We start from the raw sequence: 21,156 nt of genomic DNA, 5'->3' as shown, positions 1-21,156 counted from the left end.
AACAGATGTGCCACTTTAACACCTCCTATTCACGAACTACCTGCATTGAAGTCATTGTCATTCTTTTCAGTGCAAAAATGCCTTCTTTCTAGTGATAGACTGATATATTGGCCATTTTACGATTATCAGCATTGGATGATTTACAGAAGTGTTCACTTTCCCTTGTGTCAGTTTCAAAATCTACTAACAGATTTGTCAGTGGATAGTAAACACTTTCTTTTTTCAAGGTTTTTTCTTTTCAAGTTAATACAAATTTTAGTAAATATTGTATAAAATAACTGCTTGTTTCACTTTAGAAATTTTGTGTGGATCTGACTTGCTGTTGGCAAATCAGTTTATAATTGTAGTGTGTTTATTGGCATTTATATTGGCCATCGGCCGTCCATGCTTTCTAGATATCGGTATCGACATCGGCGATTGGAAAAACCCATATCGGTCAACCACTACTTCTTTCTATGCAAATGAAGCTGATTCGGTGCCTTATTAGCATATTTAAAAAAGGATGTTTATGTACATTTTGAGCGATCATAGCAGTAATATTTCTAAAAATTATTATTAATTGATGGAGAAGAGTGTTATTATGAGGCGTATGTCCAGACGCATACTACAAGGCCGGGAATTGCGCTGTGCAAATTGAGTTCAGCACAGATTTTTTTGGCCATGTTTGTGCCGTTACCTGATTTGCATAAGTTTCTTTAGTGAGTCGGGTGCAAAAACCATGCAAATGGCACATGACCAATGCTATCAGCGGGTGCCATTCGTTTGTACTGAAATTATTTTGTACAAGTTCCTCTTTGTTTAGCTGTTTTCGTTTTACTTTCCTGTAAAAGAGGAAGAAACAAGAAATTTAATAGAAATACAATACAAAAGAGCCTAAAGTGCAAGGTCTTTTGTTCAGTAGCTGACAAGATTGTGTGTTAGGTTTACTCTTGGCACACTCTCACACCTACACAGCAATAACATGCAATTCTCACAATCAGAATCACTTAAGGCAGTAGGAAGTAATGAAGCTCAGCTATGTTTCCAGGAAGGGCATAAGTAACCTCAGCGCTCCTTCAGGAAGTTTTCCTCTTTTACCAGCACCCCTCTTTGCCAGGCCACTCCTACCTGTTCTTTCTGTTTCTGACATTTTATTTTAATGCTTTGCACTTCCCACTCACTAAAAATAACCTCTGTGGGATTGTGTAGCCATTGGTTGATCCATGAAGGATTCCGCTTAAGCACTGATTGTTAGTCACCTGGTCTATAATCCCAGCAGATTGCTGTTAGTGCTGCTTGCTATCTTCAGATGCAGTGAATTCATTGCTGTTGGTGTATGCAGCACAACTGCGTAGAATCCTGCACACTCTATTTTTGTTAAGTATCATTTGGGATCAAAATAGACAATCTCACTTCAAATGCAGTTTTTGTAAGTGATTGTAACAATGAAATTATCTGTAAATAGAATAGCAAGCTTACTGGAGTACATTATATACATAAACTTAAATTGCATTTTCTTTTTGCATAATATGAAAATGAATATGAAAACCAAAAAAAAAAAAAAGCACTGTCAATTTGGTTTCACATTTCTCTGTCATGTCAAAATAAAAACTGAGGATTGACTTTTCCAGTGCAATTAATAAAGTAGTACATGTTAACTAGCATGTAGAACTTGAAACAAAGACAGACTCATCACCGTCTTGGAATGCTGTACATTTTTGTTAATAATCAACTTTCCTCCAGTAGAGTGGGCAAATAATGATGGATCCAGCTTGTCATAAATCTTCAAGCATTTACACTGGCCACAAAACTATTTGGACACTTAAGTCACTCTTAAATATATGAATGCCTTTTGAGTTATAGATCACAAAATATCATTTATTGTAAAGATGTAGCACAAGCACACTTCAAGCAAAACATTTAGCAAAATGTAGTTTGGTAGGTTTTAAAGAATAAAACACAATATATTGTGTTCAAGATTACAACTCTTTCTGGTTGTCAAACGGAAGTGGAACATATCAATAGTTAATGTGATGGTTACTCTGCTAGAGTACCTGCTTGAACTTTAGGGGAACTGACTTCATACATCCTCTGAAATTAACTTGAGACCAGTTTGTTAAAGGTTATTGTAAAAACCACACACAAAAAAAGTTGGTTCTGAGAAAAGGTCTAACATAATTGTTTTTGGCTGATGCCACTTTTTATATTTGGTCATATATCGGATATTATTCATATATTAAGTGTGGTTTAAGTCTCCAAATGCTTTTTGGGGGTGACAGTAACATGTATTTTTATGTGCTTTAGAATAGAATCTCACTACTGAATTTTTATCTGGATTGCGAAGTCTGGATCATCATATTATTTAATTTATAGGCTCTGAAATGTTTTGCTGTCATTATTCTTGATTCTAAGAAAGAGGTTCAAACCAGCCAAAATAAACTATAATCGCAAGTGTGATCGTTTTTGAAAATGCGTCAAATGGTGATGGGAGGGTCATGTTCTAGAGAAATATGAACAGGAAGCTGTTAGATTCTTCATAGCTAAAACAGAGTGCCTTTTGAAACCAGTTTCTGCTCAAATGAACCATTTTTTCTCTGACAGTGATAAAATGCATTTAACTTAAGGAAATGGGAAACACTTGGCATGGCTTCTACTATCCTTTGCCAAATAAGTTTCTCATAAGGGCAAGCTGATCACATTTCAGAAAAGAGGGTGTAGCTTTTAAGTGGTTTTGTGTTTAGATGTGAAATAAACTTGAATTGGACATGATACTGCCTCTCCTGCTCTTATGATCCATGATTCAAGGTGGGTGGTCTGTGCATCGCAGCTGCATCATATAATATTGCCTTTCAAATGTTTTTCCCTTCGTCCTTATTATTTTCCATGGATGTTCACAGTTTGTTCAGTAGGCACCATTTACACCTTGAATTAAAAAATCTTTGGTGATCGGATGGATATCAGATAGCACTTGACCAGGTTGACCAGCATGGCAGGTGTCAATGCACTCAAGATATATTGTGATTGTAGCACTGTAGATTCAGGACTCAGGAGTGCCACATGGAGTTGTTCAAAGCTGGAATTCTTTAGTGATCTTTTGATAGTTTTGACCTTGATTTCATTCTTATTCTTATGTCGAGGCTTGCTGCTGTGTCTCTCTGGGCCATTCCTTCATCTCATCCCTGGGCTTACGAAATCAAATTGAGCGTAAATGATGTTCACACACGCTACACAGATGTCCCAATGTGAAATGTTCAAACACACAGACCACACACACTTTGAGTGTGTGTTCCTGACTGATCACGCCTGTTACGTTTGCATGCCGTCATAAAAAGTGTGTGTGTGTGTGTGTGTGTGTGTGTGTGTGTGTGTGTGTGGAGGGTTTCCCATGACTTCTCCAGTTAGCTGTTGCTTGGCAACCTGAGATTAAGAAGATTGGCAGAGAGAGAGAAAGGGAGGGAGCGAGTGAATGAGGGGTGGAATAAAAAGCATGCAGATGTCTGATTGGTCAGTGCTCTTGCGTTGGAGTGCAGTATTCAATTTCTTGTAATTTTCTCCATAACATGCTGACATACCAGAAAATACAATGTTGACACATTGCTGACCTTTAGACCACTTTGAACTACAGCCTAGATTACTGCTGCTACTTTTTAGCTCCAAGGCATCAGTCGCTATAGTTGTGAATTAAAGCGTGACTGTTCAGACAATCATGCTTATTTAGGCTAGCAGCAACCAAATTTTAGTGTCAAGCAGCATTTCATTAAATTCAGGCAATTACCTAATCCCAAATCCAGTTACATGCTTAACATTCTGACAAATCATTGTTTTCAAAGTCCACAATGCTCAATCCATTTAGCTCCAGTGGTTGGTTAAGTAACTGCCTGTATGAATTTAAGCCGCAGTATTGCATTAAAGGATAATTAAAGGAATGTTTCAGCTAAAAATGAAAATTCTCTCATCATTTACTCACCCTTATGCTGTCTCAAACTCGAATGATTTTCTTTCTTCTGCGGAACACAAAGATATTTTGATAAAGAAATGAGGTGTTTTTGTCCATACAATCCAAGTCAATAGGGTCCAACACTTTCAAGCTCCAAAAAAAGACAAACTCAAGTGGTTTGATCCATGTCTTCTGTAGCGATCTGATCAGTTTTGGGTGAGAAACAGACCAAAATATAACTCGTTCACTATAAATATTGACATCTGCAGTCTCCTTGGAGCGATCATGATTTCAAGCTTGATTACACTTCCTCACACTTTCATGTAGAGCACTCTGCGCACACGTCAAGCGCAAGGAAGTGTAATTGAGCTTCAAATCATTGCATCAAGGAGACTGCACAAGATTTAGAGTCTGATTGCTTCAGAAGACTTGGACTAAACAACTCGAGTTGTATGGATTCCCTTTATGCTGCCTTTCTCTTTTTTGGAGCTTGAACATGTTGGACCCATTGACTTGCATTGTATGGACATAACCTCATGTCTCCATCAAAACAAACACCATCGCTCCTGTTCATAGTCTGACAAAGCTGTCAACGTGATAGTTTGCAAGCGTGCGAGGTTGGAGCGGTCTTTTGACGCCTTTCAAATCTTGGCGCTTCCTTATTTTACATCACCTTTGACAAGAATTGTAAAGCTAACATAACTACTCGGCTGCAGAGTTACACCTGTTATATCTCTCATCCCCACCTCTCTTGAGCTCCATCTGAAATATACAGGCAATTTCTCTGCCATCTGAATCAATTAATTTTTTTTTGTAATATACAAAACAATAATAATATAATTATATAAAATTATAATATTAATATTATACTTAATATCTATATTTGGTATATAATCTGTTTTCAATATACATCATAACTAATTATGCAGCACAGTTCTCTTTCATAATTTAATCTGTTAACATTTTCAATACATATTGTCAACATTAAATGGCCATTTTTAAGGTAACTGTCGAGTTTTTACTTGAGATATTTCACACAAAAATGAAAATTGTCATCACTTACCTTCATGCTGTTGTAAACCTGTATGACTTTGTTATTTCTGTGGATATCAAAAGAAGATATTAGGGAGTTTCAGTCACCATTCACTTACATTGAATGAAAAACAAGATGCAGCGACAGTGAATGGTGACTGAGACTAAACGTTTTGCTTAACATCTTTTTTGTTCCATGGCAGAGAAAAATTCATACAGACTCAAGAGTGACCTGTGATGACAGAAATTTCATTTTTAAATGAACTGCCCTTTAACTACCTGTTAAAGTATTTGTTAAAGGTATCTGCCAAGTAAAAATATATAAATGTTATTCAGCACAAGCGAGACCTTATTAAATTTTTGACGAGAATGACAATGAGGCTGTGAGTGATAGACGTACAGTCTCTTCAATGGGCTGTACTGCAGTTTAAAGTGTTTTTGGATCGTTCCGCAGACAAAACATTGGAAAAATGTTTATCAAGCAAAAATGCTTACCAAGAGATTGTAAGTCTATCCCTCACAGCTTCATTTCCATTCCCATTAAAAATCAAACATGGCGCTACTGTGAATAAGGTCTATAGGCCAATCCTCTTGTTTACAAAAATGTCAGCGCATGCACAGTAAGTGGTGGCAGAAAGCCCGCTGATTGTTGTGTTAGATTTGATAGATTAGATGATTAAACGAAAGTATGACACAAAACCTTCATAAATACAAACATATTCTTAGCAATACAAATTAATATAATAAAATGAGTTAATAACAAACATGTATCCATGTTCGCTATAAATTTTTGCTGCAAAGTTGTGAGTTGAAATGATCTCCTCAGTCCAGTCAGCTCTGTTGATGGCTTGAAGCCACAGCAGTCAACTAGCCCTCGTAATCATTTTTTAACAACGTAAACTGATAAAAGTTTACTTTTTACGCATGGTTTTTGCCACCACTTCCGTGTTTGACATAAGCGGTGACATTGCCAAAGCATTGGTCTATTGCGTCACGTCTTGCTGGAAAGTAAGTGACTAAAGAGAAGGGTCACAATATAGGCTACATACTTTAGGCTACATGCATTCTTAATGAATTCATTTAATGTTGTATTAACTTATTTAAAAAAAGGAAATGCATAAATGCACAATAAAATATAAAAAACATGTCCAGAGACATCCAAGTAGTCTCAGTGGATTTGTATTTACCAGCTAATGAATTATTTAATGTTTTTTTTTTATTTTTTTTATTTTTTTTTTTTTTTATTATTATTATTATTACTATTGCAAAAGTGGTCTTAAATTTTTCTTTTACTTGGCCTTAAGTATTAAGTCTTAAATGTCATTCCTTCGAACCTGCAGAAACACTGATAAGGGTGAGTAAATGATGAGAGAATGATCATATTTGGGTTATCTATACCTTTTAATGATTTCACATTTTTCCCCCTACTACATTTATCTGTTGTTTCGTTAAATTAGAAGCCCCATTAAACATCAGTTGCATTCAGCCATACCACAAGCTTTCAGAGACCCAGTTTTAGTCATCTAGATGTTTAAAGATATTGAAATGTGTAGATATTAATGTGTCGAAAAATGACATTTAACCAGAGAAACTGCATGACCATAGCACATTGTATAAATATCCAGCTGAAGAGCTAATACTGCACTGCTGGTTTTGATGAGACGTGTTTTTAAGGGCTGTGATTGGCCCAGAGCTTTAGAGGCTGACGATTAGTGTCCATTAACTTGCCTAATTTAAGGGGATTTTCTTTAAGTGTATATGTCTGGTCTAGTACCTGCAGTGTGTTGTTTTTTTTATCAAATGATTTGTACATTTATTTTGGAAAGGAATTTTGAAATGATCCCAAGTAGAAGAAGCAAATGGGGTTTTCCGGGGTCAGTGCAGATTGAATCACTCAAATGGCCATTTGTGAATTTCCTGTTTCTTGTTCTCTCTCTTGCTCTCATTTTATTTTCTCACTCACAGGGCTCAACAATAAGGATTTGTTTCCTACTAGCCCATAGAAAATATTGATATTTTATTTTTCATTAAATGTCATTTCTCTTTGCAAAAACATTTTTAAGTTTTAAATTTGCAATATGTTGGAAATTATACAGCTATAATTTAACTTACTGACATTTTTGCTGGAAAACAATGGCATACAATGTAAAACATTAGCCTAATGATTGGTTTATAATTTTAAGTTCATTCTTACTGATGCTTTCAAGACCATCACAAGTCTCGCAATTTTAACAAAATCTTATCTATTAGCCAGCTAGGTAACTTTACCTTGGTGACATCAGCAGAATTTGCAACAATGTTTACACAGAACACCAAATGTGTATGTTTACAAGGCATTAAAACACATGTATAAGATAGAATGTAATGATTAAAGGCCAAAGTATTCTTTAGTTTTCCATGTGCCACTACGTCTTGTGCGCATGATGCAAATTTCATCAACACATACTCTTAGACTGTCCGCGTACAGTATCGTCGGTCCATGCATCTGCCTGTTCTAAAGATTATAATAAAGCAGTTGTAGTGCACATGCATCGAACGCATCTTTATGGCCTAAAAACGATGTATACCCTAGCCTTTAGGGACAATGCAGCACTGGCCCGATAGGGCAAATGATAGTTCAGTCAACTGACCCCAAACACAAGTGCTTTTTTCATACATTGTGGAATGGCAGAGTACATTCGGCACATTTTTTGTCTGTCTTCAGGAGCAGTCAGCACTTCAGCTAAACACTCATTAGCTGAAGTTCCCCTGAGACCAAACCTGCATTATACTTACACCACCAATGAGACTGCAGAGGACACATGTTTAATCTTTAACCCTTAATGAGCAGAAAAAAACATTGACATTTCTCGACTTTCATTCATGTTCAAACTTGCATGGTTAAGCATTTCAGGAGTTCCCAAAAACGCAAATTTGAATTATTGTTTAACAGGAAGACTTTTTGAATGCACAGAGCACAAAAAAACAAAAACTCTAGACTCGTGAAGGACTTCTCTCTACATCCCACAGCCTGAAAAAGGGTGCAAGCCTATAGCCTGAACCAGTTTTCATACTCTTAGTGGTTAGGGAGAATTGTTATTTTGTCTTATGCTACAGCCAGCAACTGAAAGGAAACCACCCTACATTCCTTATGACGTCCTTTATAATTATTAATCAGCAAGTGAATTCATACTGGGTTTGAAATTAGCAAGTGTGATCAGATGTGTCAGACCTCCTTGTTAAGGCGTAAGGAAGTCTGAATCAGCTCTGTTCTTTTAAATGGCAGGTTTAAACAGTTTAAACTCTCTCTTGGTTTTAATGAAGTGCTGAATGCCTTTGCTTCCTTAATCATATGTGGCTTAACTTCTGTGTTCAATTTGAAGACTTATTTGGGCAAAAATGGAATTGTTTTTTTTTTTATCTTCCTCAAGTTGTGCTTGGTGACAAACTCAGAGAGAGAAAAAACTCTGTATTTCAGTTTCTTGGGCAGCACCTGCTCTGTATTGCCATATAGATGGTTATGTAAGATGAATTTGGTAATAGACAAAATACGTAAAGAAACTTGGGTTAAGAATACTGCTGAAGTGTCTCAGATTGGTGCAACCACACTGAAATGTTGCTGGTTTCCGGCTTGTTGGGTTTAAAGTGATTTGGATCTGTTCACAATCTGTGAAATACCTCAAGCCTCACAGATATTTTAGAGATCAAAGTCAGATAGTCAGAAACATGGTCTTACTTTCACGCAATCTAGAGTTTGTTTGTTGGAGGGTTTTTTTTTTCAGGACCAAAACCACCATAGACATTAGCCGCTTTTCCACTATCAGGCCAGTGCAAGCTAGGGCTATCAACTGGCCAGACAGGGTCAGTAGCCTCGGACCTCGAGCCACGAGACCAAAATGATCTGCATTCCCACCATCGGGCCAATAACTCTGCCCAAAAACCCGCCCTTAACACGCCACTGCATTGTTAACACACTGTCACATACTCTGCCCATTTTACAAGCAAGAGGAAAGCTCAAGCTGAGGTATCATGTTATCTAGTTATCTGAATATCGAGTTCATATTGAATGTAAACAGCAAGATAAGTTAGCGTTTACAACTCACCGACTGTAACTGCCATGATGTACCGAGTGGTCTCTCCACTAACAGTGGGACGATGTCCCAGCACACATCTATGAAAGTTCACCGAACCATGGAAAGTTATTTCTTTGGGCACCTTTTTTATTATTATTATTTTTTTCCCCCAGACCTGTACTGTGCGCTGGATACATAAACTGGCAAGTTTGGCGAAACACCGCCTTTGACATTGAACCCACCTCAATCCCTGGTTGGCCTTGTTTGGCCCAAGGGTAATCGGCGGGCCAAAGGCCATTGGCCGTTGGCTCTTAGAAAGCCCAGAGGAGGCACAATGAAGCCCTGGAAGTGACAGTGGGAACACAACTGGCCCTGGCACGCACTAGCACTCCCTCATTTTGCCCAATAGTGGAAACGCGGCTAGAGGGGGACACATTCCCCCTAGGTTTCAGAGAGTGGTTGGTCGATATGGGTTTTTCAATGGTCATAATTCACCATGTTCAAGCTAAATCCCTCTGTTTAGTGTGATTGAGAGACATTTAAAATTAAAAGAATGGTGAATATCAGCTTTGTGACATTGTAAATGTCAGGAGTCTTTCTCTGGTAATGTGGTATGTGATTTCAAGTTGTACACAGAATGAAACGTTGAGGTTCGTTCACTATTTAATCATGGTGGATTTAAATTACAGCTGACCTTTAATTGCACTGGGCATGCTTGACCTTTTCTTTGTTAAACAGACTGCAGATGTAAATTATTGATTTCTACAGGTTATTAAAAACCACTATGAAATCTGGTTGCCCATTGTCTCCAAAGACCTGATATTGCTGTTTAAAAATAAACCACCAACTTAACGTTACATGCCTTGAAAACACATTAGTGTGATTAACCGCTGCTACACTCTAATCCTCACTCAAGCCCACGATAGCAGCATCCTCAGACAAACATAACCCTCATGTTGGCTCAGAAGCTCCTGTGATCAAACTGCATTTTTCATAAAACAGTGATCAAGGTTTGTCAGATGCATAAAAACCAAGGGTAAATTGTTGGAGATGTGCCCCAGAAGATGCTATAGTCTTTGAATTAGTGATGAGAAGATGTCAGCTGGTTTGGTACAGGTGTAATTAGAAGAGTTGGAGCTTTGAGAGGGAGACATGGCATCAGCAGGGTGTCTTGTGTCAGTAGACAGTAATGTAGTAGCCATGTCTCTGAAGCAGATGGACACACACTCCATATTCATGAGCAGAGTGCTTGCTGAGACAGCCTGTAAGGAGTTAATGAGGGAGATAAACCCATTACCACAATCCAGACTGGGCACTGAACATACCTGCTATGAGCCAATGAAGACATGAAACAGGACAGAGGTTTTGATCAGTTGAAGATTTTTTATCCTGAGGACTTTGTTGGTTGGGAAGGATGGTTATTTTTGTGCTAATGGGTAGTGTTACCAATGACAGCATAGGATGAGATGGGTCATTGGAATAGTTATGAATGGAAGTAATTGTAATGCTTAATATGGCAACTGTGGGAACTGAAGTCCCACCTGCAGTTAAAAGAGACAGTCACCTTGTCCAGTCACCTGTCAATTTTCATTGAGCGTGCACATTAGCTGGACAAAGGTTTTGCGTGATCTGAGTTAAAGAAGCACATTTTAGGACAAATTGTTGGCAGATTTTATTGCAAGTTGAAATATGATCTTGACCAACCGTTTTGGAGATGTCAGTCTTGTGCTTGTATTATAGAGAGACAGAAAATAGCTGCCCGGAAGTGTTTCAAACATGGTTGCAGAGTGACCTTAAATGCCTTAAAGGGACTTTGGTGTTATGAAATTACCATATCATCGCTGTCCGATGAAAAACCCGTATCTCCACTTTTGGCAATTTTGACTTTTTACCATAGATGGAATGCGTCTTGACTGGCCTTTGCTTTCAATAAAATGACCCCTTTGCCATAGCAACTTAACCCTTTTTGGGCTATGTGTATGTGTGTGGAGGAAGTGGTCACACACATGAAGGTTGAGAAAAAAAAGGAAGTGACAAATCCTTCCTACTTTCCCACTGCTTGCACAATCACACATCCACATGCAGTTTTCTTACTTTTTAAATATACATTGACAAACAAAATACATGTTCTTACTTGACCTAGTGAAAAAAGTCTTGTTTAATGTAGACAGTTTTCTGCTTCCCAGTCTCTCTACAATCTAACGTTAACCAGACTGTATGCCCCTGAAATTGTCGATCTTTTGTCTGTCTCTCCTTTTTGTTTCACACCTGGCACTCTTTTTCAGAAGCCTGCCTCAGAAAAAGTAAAAGAGAGGGAAGCGAATATAATCATCCTGACATGAGTTAACTATACAGTGCCTATAGAAAATCATCATACCTTTTTTTTTTTTTTTTTTTTTTTTTTTTTTTTCAAAACCCATTAAAAAAATATTTGTTCCAGCTTTATTTACAAATTTTGCCTTTCAACATTCAAGTAATGAAAAAAAGACAAACAGTTCCAAAAAATTGTATAAGATGAAAAACTAGAATAACAACAGGGTTTAAAAAGTAATCATACTCCTGGATTTAATACTTCATAGAGCTTTCAAAGTTTCCTTTGGCCTCTTGATAGCTTCCCTGATCAATATCCTCCTGGCACAGTCATTTAGTTTGGAGGGACAGCCTACTCTAGGCAAGGTCTTGGTGGTGCCATGCCCTTTCCACTTTTTAATAATGCTCTGAACGGTACTTGGGGAGGAATAGAAACCTTTGAAATCTTTTTGTACCCTTCTCCTAACCTGTGCCTTTCTACAATTTTATCCTGGAGCCCTTTTGATAGCACCTTTCCAACCATGGTGATTTCATGAATTCATTGCCATGCACTACTAGGATGCTTCTCATTTCCTAAATTGTGCATCCTTGTTTCCTTGCTCCCCCGTACTCGAGCATGTGACCCAGAAACCAATCAAAGACAGCAATCATGAAGGATGTATCAATTATCTTAATGCATTGTGAGGAGGCAAGGACAGAGAACTGAGGAAGCTTAACGAGGATGCTTGAGCGAGGAAACACAGGAGCATCCTATGTGGAAAACATTTTGGCTGAAGCACCTGACACATGTATTAATTCTCCACCCCCTTCACAACTGACACAATAGTTTTGAATCTTGTATCACCTTTGCAGTTTAAATAAACCATAATTGACACATATTTCAACAGTGCATCTTGAATTATTTGGATTTATTATGAATATATGAATAAATAAAGTTTAGGTAACATAACGGCAAGCATGCAGAGATACTGCAGCTGCGCAAAAACATGGTGCGTGAGTGAGCAGGACATTTTACAAAGCCGTCATGCTTTGATTCCTTTTGTCCTCATTTACTTTCCTTGGATCCTTTCCTCATTTTCTAAGAGAGTGGAGCTAGGAAGCAAGGAAAGGAAACGAGGATGCACAATTTTAGAAATGAGAAGCACACCTAGTAATGGAATCCTTATGCAACAGCCGGTTTAATTCTGAAGTAATTAAAACTACTACAGTTGATGTCAGGTGGGGGCCAGTTACCAGGTATGTGATTTGAAAGGTGATTGGTTGCACCTCAGCAAGTTTGTAATGGTTAATCTTAGGGGGCTGAACACTTTTCCAAACCATGTATTTTACTAATTAATTTTTAATAATTGTTTAGAATTGTTTTACATATTAGTTTCACTTTGATGTTGAAGGTTATAATATGTAAATACAACAGGAAAAGGTTTGATAGGATTTATTTACATTTCCAGGGTGTAATGTGACAAATAAGAATTTTGACATGGTATTATGACTTTCTATAGGCATTGAATATCGTTCTGAACAATTAAATGGTCACGTCTCTGATGTAGCAACAGGAAGTGTTCATGTGTGCTTGTGAGAGAGATATAAAATTAATGTCCTCCTCCTGCATGAACTTTCTTCCCTGTAAACAAGGAAAATGACTGAAATGCTTTAAACATTTATATAACCTCAGACTTATGTTTAGTCTACAGATTTTGTGTTTACAGTTTACAAATTTGAATGCTGCCAGATGTAAACACAGGTGTCTGGTATTGCTATTAACTCAAATTACCAGCAGCATATAAGCTCTTTTTTTTTTTAAAATGCAGGAGAGTTTGGCATAGAAATTATTTTAGTGGCAGGTATAATAAATGGCTAATTGTTAATGAACACTTCACATTGAGCTCCTACTCTGCTGATGTGGATTTCTGAATGGTTTGAATCTCACTTTCTATATAAAAAGCTTTAAATACATCCTCACAAAAAGGTTGCATTGTACAATAAAAGTATTTAGACTAATTATTTGTTTAGAATTTACCTGGTTCTTTGTCCTCCTTGGCACTAGGCAGTGTGCTTAAAAGTTCTACTATGAGCTTAAGGTGAATTTTATGGTCAATGACTGCCCTGTTGGGGTTTTTCACCTTCTCTTTACCATGATGTTTTAGTAGAAATTGGTCTCTTCAGTAAAAGATGTCACAGAATAGTGTTAAAAAGGCATGCTCCTGCTAAGCAAGGAGTCCAGTTACTCTTCGGTACTGCCCTCTGTTGGACATGAGTTATATCACAACATTATTATTATTATTATTTATTTATTTATTTTTCTCCCCAATTTGGAATGCCCAATTCCCAATGCGCTCTAGGTCCTCATGGTGACGTAGTGAATCGTCTCAATCCTTCGCATCTGAGACCATCAATCTGCACATCTTATCATGTGGCTTGTTGAGTGCGTAACCGCGGAGACCTAGCGCATGTGGAGGCTTCACGCTATTCTCCGCAGCATCCACGCACAACTCACCATGTGCCCCACCGAGAGCGAGAACCACATTATAGTGACCGCTAGGAGGTTAACCCATGTGACTCTACCCTCTCTAGCAACCGGGCCAAATTGGTTGCTTATGGTGACTGGAGTCACTCAGCACGCCCTGGATTCGAACTCGCGACTCCAGGGGTGGTAGTCAGCGTCTTTACTCGCTGAGCTACCCAGGCCCCCATATCGCAACGTTATTACCAGGGAGGTGGAAGACACTTTCTTAGGGACCTTGGTTATAAACAAACTCAGCCTTAAGTGTATTGTCTACATCATATATCATACTCTTTTGTTTCAAAAGAGCAATCAGAAAACCGGTTTTCAATGATATGTCGTATTTAATCATTTGGCTGCTTGTGTGTACGCAGGTATGATTCAGAGAGAGATAACTTCATCGATCTGATGGAGCTGAAGCTGATGATGGAGAAACTCGGAGCGCCACAGACTCACCTGGGGCTGAAGAACATGATCAAAGAAGTAGATGAGGACTTGGATGGCAAACTCAGCTTCAGAGAGGTAAATGCCTTCTGTGTGTCCAAAAACTGTCACGGTTGTAACATATAGTGCCATTCATGACTTTACTGTCATGATAATCTGTTTACAGTGTGTTACTTCTAGTTGTTGCAGATTTGACTGTATTTCCCAGTAACTGTTTATTATCAGTTGCTATCAGTCTTGCATAATTAGATAAACTACGATTAGATACACAATAAAGAGTTACACATTTCACAGGAAGCTTTACCACCTCTTTTCTTTCTTTTCTCTCTTTCTCTCTCTCTCTCTCTCTAGTTCCTTCTTATCTTCAGAAAAGCAGCCGCAGGAGAGCTGGCGGAAGACAGTGGGCTTCATGTCTTGGCACGCCTGTCAGAGATTGATGTGTCAACTGAGGGAGTAAAGGGAGCCAAGTCATTCTTTGAGGCAAAAGTAAAGAATCATTCCATTTACATTTGTGGTTTTTATTCCACTTTGTGAAATAACTCCTCAGCTTCTGCTATAACAGCAGCTTTTAGTCTCATGACAGCTATTTGTTTTAAAGTGTTAGTTCACCCAAAAATGTTCTGTCATAATTTTTTCACCCTCATGTTGTTCCAAACCAAAGTCCCTTTCAAGGCAAGTCAGTCCACTCAGCGGCCATTTTTGGAACACTTCTGGGAAGCTGTGTAGCTATTTTCTATGTAAACAAGTGGCATAAAAGTGCAGCTCCTATCACCTTGAATGGGGAAAGACCAAAATCTCCAAAGGGTTGGTCAAGATTATGACCAAAGAACATATTTAAAATCAGCAGTAAAATCTGACAATGATGGTATCATAAATTGTGCTTCTTTAGCTCAGAAAAAAACGCAAAGGTGATTGGCTTTTTTACCTATAAGGCGGGACTTCCTTTTCTAATCCGTTGGTTGTAGGCTGTTCCAATTTCTCCCATTCATTTTAATAGAAGTGGTCCATCTCTGCTAAATAGTCCCTGTTCCAAACCCATACGACTTTCTTCCGTGAAACTCGAGGGAATTTTTTACAAATATTGATGCTGCTCCGTTGACTGAGGTTAACATTCTGCCTAAAATCTCCTTTTGTGTTCACATGAAAAAGTATATAAAAGTATATATAGTGTATATATATATACAGGTGCATCTCAATAAATTAGAATGTCGTGGAAAAGTTCATTTATTTCAGTAATTCAACTCAAATTGTGAAACTTGTGTATTAAATAAATTCAGTGCACACAGACTGAAGTAGTTTAAGTCTTTGGTTCTTTTAATTGTGATGATTTTGGCTCACATTTAACAAAAACCCACCAATTCACTATCTCACAAAATTAGAATATGGTGACATGCCAATCAGCTAATCAACTCAAAACACCTGCAAAGGTTTCCTGAGCCTTCAAAATGGTCTCTCAGTTTGGTTCACTAGGCTACACAATCATGGGGAAGACTGCTGATCTGACAGTTGTCCAGAAGACAATCACTGACACCCTTCACAAGGAGGGTAAGCCACAAACATTCATTGCCAAAGAAGATGGCTGTTCACAGAGTGCTGTATCCAAGCATGTTAACAGAAAGTTGAGTGGAAGGAAAAAGTGTGGAAGAAAAAGATGCACAACCAACCGAGAGAACCGCAGCCTTATGAGGATTGTCAAGCAAAATCGATTCAAGAATTTGGGTGAACTTCACAAGGAATGGACTGAGGCTGGGGTCAAGGCATCAAGAGCCACCACACACAGATGTGTCAAGGAATTTGGCTACAGTTGTCGTATTCCTCTTGTTAAGCCACTCCTGAACAACAGACAATGTCAGAGGTGTCTTACCTGGGCTAAGGAGAAGAAGAACTGGACTGTTGCCCAGTGGTCCAAAGTCCTCTTTTCAGATGAGAGCAAGTTCTGTATTTCATTTGGAAACCAAGATCCTAGAGTCTGGAGGAAGGGTGGAGAAGCTCATAGCCCAAGTTGCTTGAAGTCCAGTGTTAAGTTTCCACAGTCTGTGATGATTTGGGGTGCAATGTCATCTGCTGGTGTTGGTCCATTGTGTTTTTTGAAAACCAAAGTCACTGCACTCGTTTACCAAGAAATTTTGAAGCACTTCATGCTTCCTTCTGCTGACCAGCTTTTTAAAGATGCTGATTTCATTTTCCAGCAGGATTTGGCACCTGCCCACACTGCCAAAAGCACCAAAAGTTGGTTAAATGACCATGGTGTTGGTGTGCTTGACTGGCCAGCAAACTCACCAGACCTGAACCCCATAGAGAATCTATGGGGTATTGTCAAGAGGAAAATGAGAAACAAGAGACCAAAAAATGCAGATGAGCTGAAGGCCACTGTCAAAGAAACCTGGGCTTCCATACCACCTCAGCAGTGCCACAAACTGATCACCTCCATGCCACGCCGAACTGAGGCAGTTATTAAAGCAAAAGGAGCCCCTACCAAGTATTGAGTACATATACAGTAAATGAACATTCTTTCCAGAAGGCCAACAATTCACTAAAACATTTTTTTTTATTGGTCTTATGATGTATTCTAATTTTTTGAGATAGTGAATTGGTGGGTTTTTGTTAAATGTGAGCCAAAATCATCACAATTAAAAGAACCAAAGACTTAAACTACTTCAGTCTGTGTGCATTGAATTTATTTAATACACGAGTTTCACAATTTGAGTTGATTTACTGAAATAAATGAACTTTTCCACGACATTCTAATATATATATATATACTCCTTTAATTTCCTGCCTAGATAGGTTGCATTTTTACTTATAAGGAAACTCAGTTTAGGATAACCCAGAAATTGCTATTTGCTTTTGTAACAGGTGCAGGCCATTAATGAATCAAACAAGTTTGAAGCGGAAATCCGTCAGGAGCAGGAGGAGAAGAAACGGCAGGCGGAGGAGAGGAAACAAAGACAAGCCGCTTTCAAAGAGCTGAAGTCAGCCTTCAAATAACCACACCAACCTCGACAGCCTCAACTTACCATGTCTGTCTGGCGGTTCATCAAAGAGCCCCCTAATCGTAGATACTATGCAAGGCTGTGAAACGCTTTGAGATCCATGCAGATTCATCTTCCTGAGAGAGAGATGCCCATGTTGTTTGTGCTCATGACTGGATCTAACACATCCGTCAATGTTGAAATTGTTGTTTGATTTTTTTTTTTTTTTTTTTGTTGCTCTCTCTCTCTCTCTCTCTCTCTCTCTCTCTCAGGCTCATTTTTAATGTGAAGCTAGACATTGATGTCAGTACACTGGATTCGATTTGTTAAAATCTGTTTCAATGGCACGTGTATATATGTACTGTACGTGTACTGTAGTTCTTACATCATTGTTCTGTGTCAGTCTAATTTTACCTTGAATGGCTTTTTTCAAATCACTTGTGTGTTGTTTGTGTCAACGTTAAAGCGCAGTGGGTTGCTGAGATTTAATTCTAATGCTTTCAGAGGCAATTAGGAGTTTTAAAGGGGTTTTAATCAATTTTATGCCATATTCAATCCATTGTATGCATATCAGTGGTAATTACACTAGTGTGACATCATTTCCTGCTTTTCACTGCACCATTACTAATTAATTTAGCATCACTGACACAGCATGGTGTCCATTTGACCATGAGAGCACAAAAAATTAGCATTCTTTCACAGATACATGAAATATTTAGAGCATAATATAGTCTGGTTTTTTTTTGTTTGTTTTTTTCCTGAGAGGAGTTGGGTGTATGTGCATGTATGGTGACTGTAATGGTGTTTGTTATGAGTGTGTATATATTTTTGCATGGTCAATTATTTTCCCTCGACGTTAAAAGTGGCACACACAAGCTTACCAACTGTCATCTATGTACAATCAAAATTGCAATGGGAATGATATGACAATTTGAAAAAATTTAACCTAAGAACAGTCCCTGACTACTTCTGGACATCCTTAATCTGTGCTTTCATGTGTGCTTAAGTAAAATTGACATGCTTTGGGTTTGGGTAGATAAAGGGTTAAATTCACCTCAGCTCTGTTAACTGTAACCTTCCAGCATGGCTGAACTAAATTAAGTTCTGGCTTGCAAATATTTATCATCTTATGTACTACATTCCAAGCCTTACACAGCACCACATGCACAGTGAGATAAGATGAAAGCAAATGTGTTTCATTCGTAAAAGCAAGTCATCATTTGATAGAGAAACAGCTGTGGCTATTCAATAGAGCCAGTACATGTGTTCCAACATTGAAATGATGGAAATGTCCAATGTGTTTGAATGGAATCTGACATTTCTCATCTTTTTCATCAAGTATTTAGTTTAAAAAAAAATACTAATAGATTTCACCAACAAAGTTTACTGTGACGTAACAAATGAGGGAAAAATTTCTAACGGATACCCACAAAGGAACCATTCAAAAGCCTAATTCATTGAAATATGACTTTGATGGTCATGTAGTTGAGTTAACTCATGTACCTGGCAGTACACTGTGGCAAAGGAAACTGAGATGCCATGTATAAAGACAAATCTATATTTTCATGTGATGAAAATGAACAATTTTAGTTTTATATGGAAAGGGGTCTTGTGAAAAAATGTGAATTGTGTTGTCTACAATCTTGTCTCCCATGTATTCTGTGTATCAGATAATTACATGCTGGCAAAACAACTTTATGCATTTCTATATTAGATAACAATATTGTTAACACTTGCTATGCTTCATCTTGTATTGGTTTCTTAGTGTGTTTCTGTGTTCAGAGTCACTGGTAACTTTCTTGTTTGCTCACTAGTTCTGTGGAAATTCAGACAATACAGTAAGTGTATTAATATTTGTCTCCTTATCTGCTCTTACAGTACAGCCATTTTCATTTTCCTTTTAATTTGTAAGTTACTGTTCTGCTGAAAAGTATTTTGAATACGGGGTGTTAAAGGGTGAACATAACAATGTATATGTTACTGATTGAGGAAGAGGGACTAATCAAACAGCAAGCTGCATTCTGTTAGAAGCCATAAACCATTCTGTCATTCCTTTTGAGATTGATTTTGTTACATTGTTATGCTGTGCCAAAAGAGTTCGGTACTGTGTTAAGTTCATTTCAGTATAACATTCTGCTTTAAATTTCTCTGAAATCTATCTTAACGTTTTTGATCAATAGATCTTAATTAATCTTTAGAGCTATTTAGAATTTGGTCTATACATCACTGATCTACAGTGTTCATCATACAATTTTTGTTATTTTAATAAAAAGTAAGAAACTACTTTAAAATTGTAGTTTCATAATTAAGGTTTGCACATCTGAATAATTACAATACATTTCTGGCTGTAATACCACAAAGATGCAATTTCCACTAAGGGTTTCAGTGAAAATGTGCACACACACACACACACACACAAAATTGATCATTTTTGTGTGCAATTTAATGCCAGAAGAATGAGAAACAACTGTGTTTTTTTTTTTTTGTTTTTTTTTTGTTTTTTACAATTTCATTTTATGGATTTTATTTTAGCGTTCCATTCTATTCTTTTTCATTCTAGCGATCTGAAAATGGTTGAGAGGGCTTGACCACCCTGGCCATATCTGTATCTTACTGTCGCTGTCTATGTTGAAACTGGTGGTTATGGTATCATACTCTTATAGGCTTATACATATTGATATGTGGCTTCTATAATATGCACATTTATTTTTGATTTTCTTACTAAAGTGTATAATTATTCTTGAGACAATAAAAATACTTTTAATTTGGAACCTTTTTTGACTGCTTTATGTGTTTACGTGACTAGTTAGTTGACGAGACCAACACTAGGTAGAGCCATTTGCAAATAGTCAATGCTGGCAAAAATGAGGACAGAACAGAGATTATATTATTTACTGAGATAGCAACATCCGCGCTTTTACCATAGTAGTGCGCGTAACGGGCTGTATTTGTTTATGGCAGAAATAGTAAGACTAGTATGGTAATATGCAATTTCGAACTCAGCGCACGGTCAGCTGGGGTCGTGTCTAAAAGGTAATGTCTCGCGAGAGCCGAACTGAATGTTTACACAGTTTTTGTATTTAGAGACCTTCAGAAACCCTACACCTACCCCTAACCGTAACCTAAACCCTACCACTACACCTAACCCTAAACCAAACCAGTAACAAATATTAAGACTCTCACGAGACTTAGGCTGCCGAGGGTTACCTTCTAGACAGCCATCAAGTAGTGTGTTACGACAGTAAGTCACCGTTTGCGGATAGTCAAATGTCGGAGAGCCGTAAACTGACACTACCTGTCGCAAGATTGTACGTGACTTCTTTTATAAAACAGCAATTGTATTGTAGTAAACTCCAGACAGTTCATTCCACAAGGATTGTTTAATGTAAAACATGTTGAAGATTGGCGGACAGGCGATCAGTTCATTCAGTGATAAGCTATTTCCTCACTAAAGCAGTTTATTCAGAACACTGAAGCATCTCCTCCATAGACATCCATTTAAAAAACGGCATCTTGTCTCCTCGTCAGTGTACCGCCCATTGAATATCTATGGGAGCGTGTGCGTTAGGTTCAAGAAGGGTTCTATCTAGACAGAAGGGAAATATAAAAGAGAGGGACAAAAGTAAAAAAAAAAAAAATACATTGGGAATTAATTTAGTAACAAAATATGGTTTATTGTAGACCAGAAAAGGTTTTATATTTATATCCAAATAATAATGATAATATACAATCACAATATAATATAGAATAATATCCAAAAAGTTTCCCTAGACGTGATCCATCCTGGTGTTGCGTGTGTTTCCCCATAGACATATAAATACATGTATTTCCCCATCGCGATCTGATTCCCCCCAGCATATCTGTATGGTGGGAACAGTATCTGACGGTAATATTCTCCGCTGTCAGAATCCTCCATGCACAAACCTAAGC

At 37.7% G+C, this 21,156-nt stretch overlaps 1 protein-coding gene across 1 annotated transcript in view; it reads left to right on the top strand.

Annotated features, from left to right (window-relative positions):
* Positions 1-19,997, top strand: part of LOC127414504 (EF-hand domain-containing protein D2-like) — a 44,453-nt gene extending 24,456 nt beyond the window's left edge. Inside the window, exons 2-4 of the mRNA XM_051652565.1 lie at positions 14,185-14,332; positions 14,606-14,740; positions 17,111-19,997. Of these exons, the coding sequence (XP_051508525.1) occupies positions 14,185-14,332; positions 14,606-14,740; positions 17,111-17,242 (415 nt within the window). The 3' untranslated portion in view covers positions 17,243-19,997. The remainder of the gene's footprint in view (positions 1-14,184; positions 14,333-14,605; positions 14,741-17,110) is intronic.
* Positions 19,998-21,156: the final 1,159 nt, after the last annotated feature.

Source organism: Myxocyprinus asiaticus, chromosome 24 (assembly GCF_019703515.2).
Source record: "Myxocyprinus asiaticus isolate MX2 ecotype Aquarium Trade chromosome 24, UBuf_Myxa_2, whole genome shotgun sequence".
NCBI classification, from domain to species: domain Eukaryota; kingdom Metazoa; phylum Chordata; class Actinopteri; order Cypriniformes; family Catostomidae; genus Myxocyprinus; species Myxocyprinus asiaticus.
The sequence above is the reverse complement of the archived record's forward strand: the minus strand, read 5'-3'. Positions and strand labels throughout refer to the sequence as shown.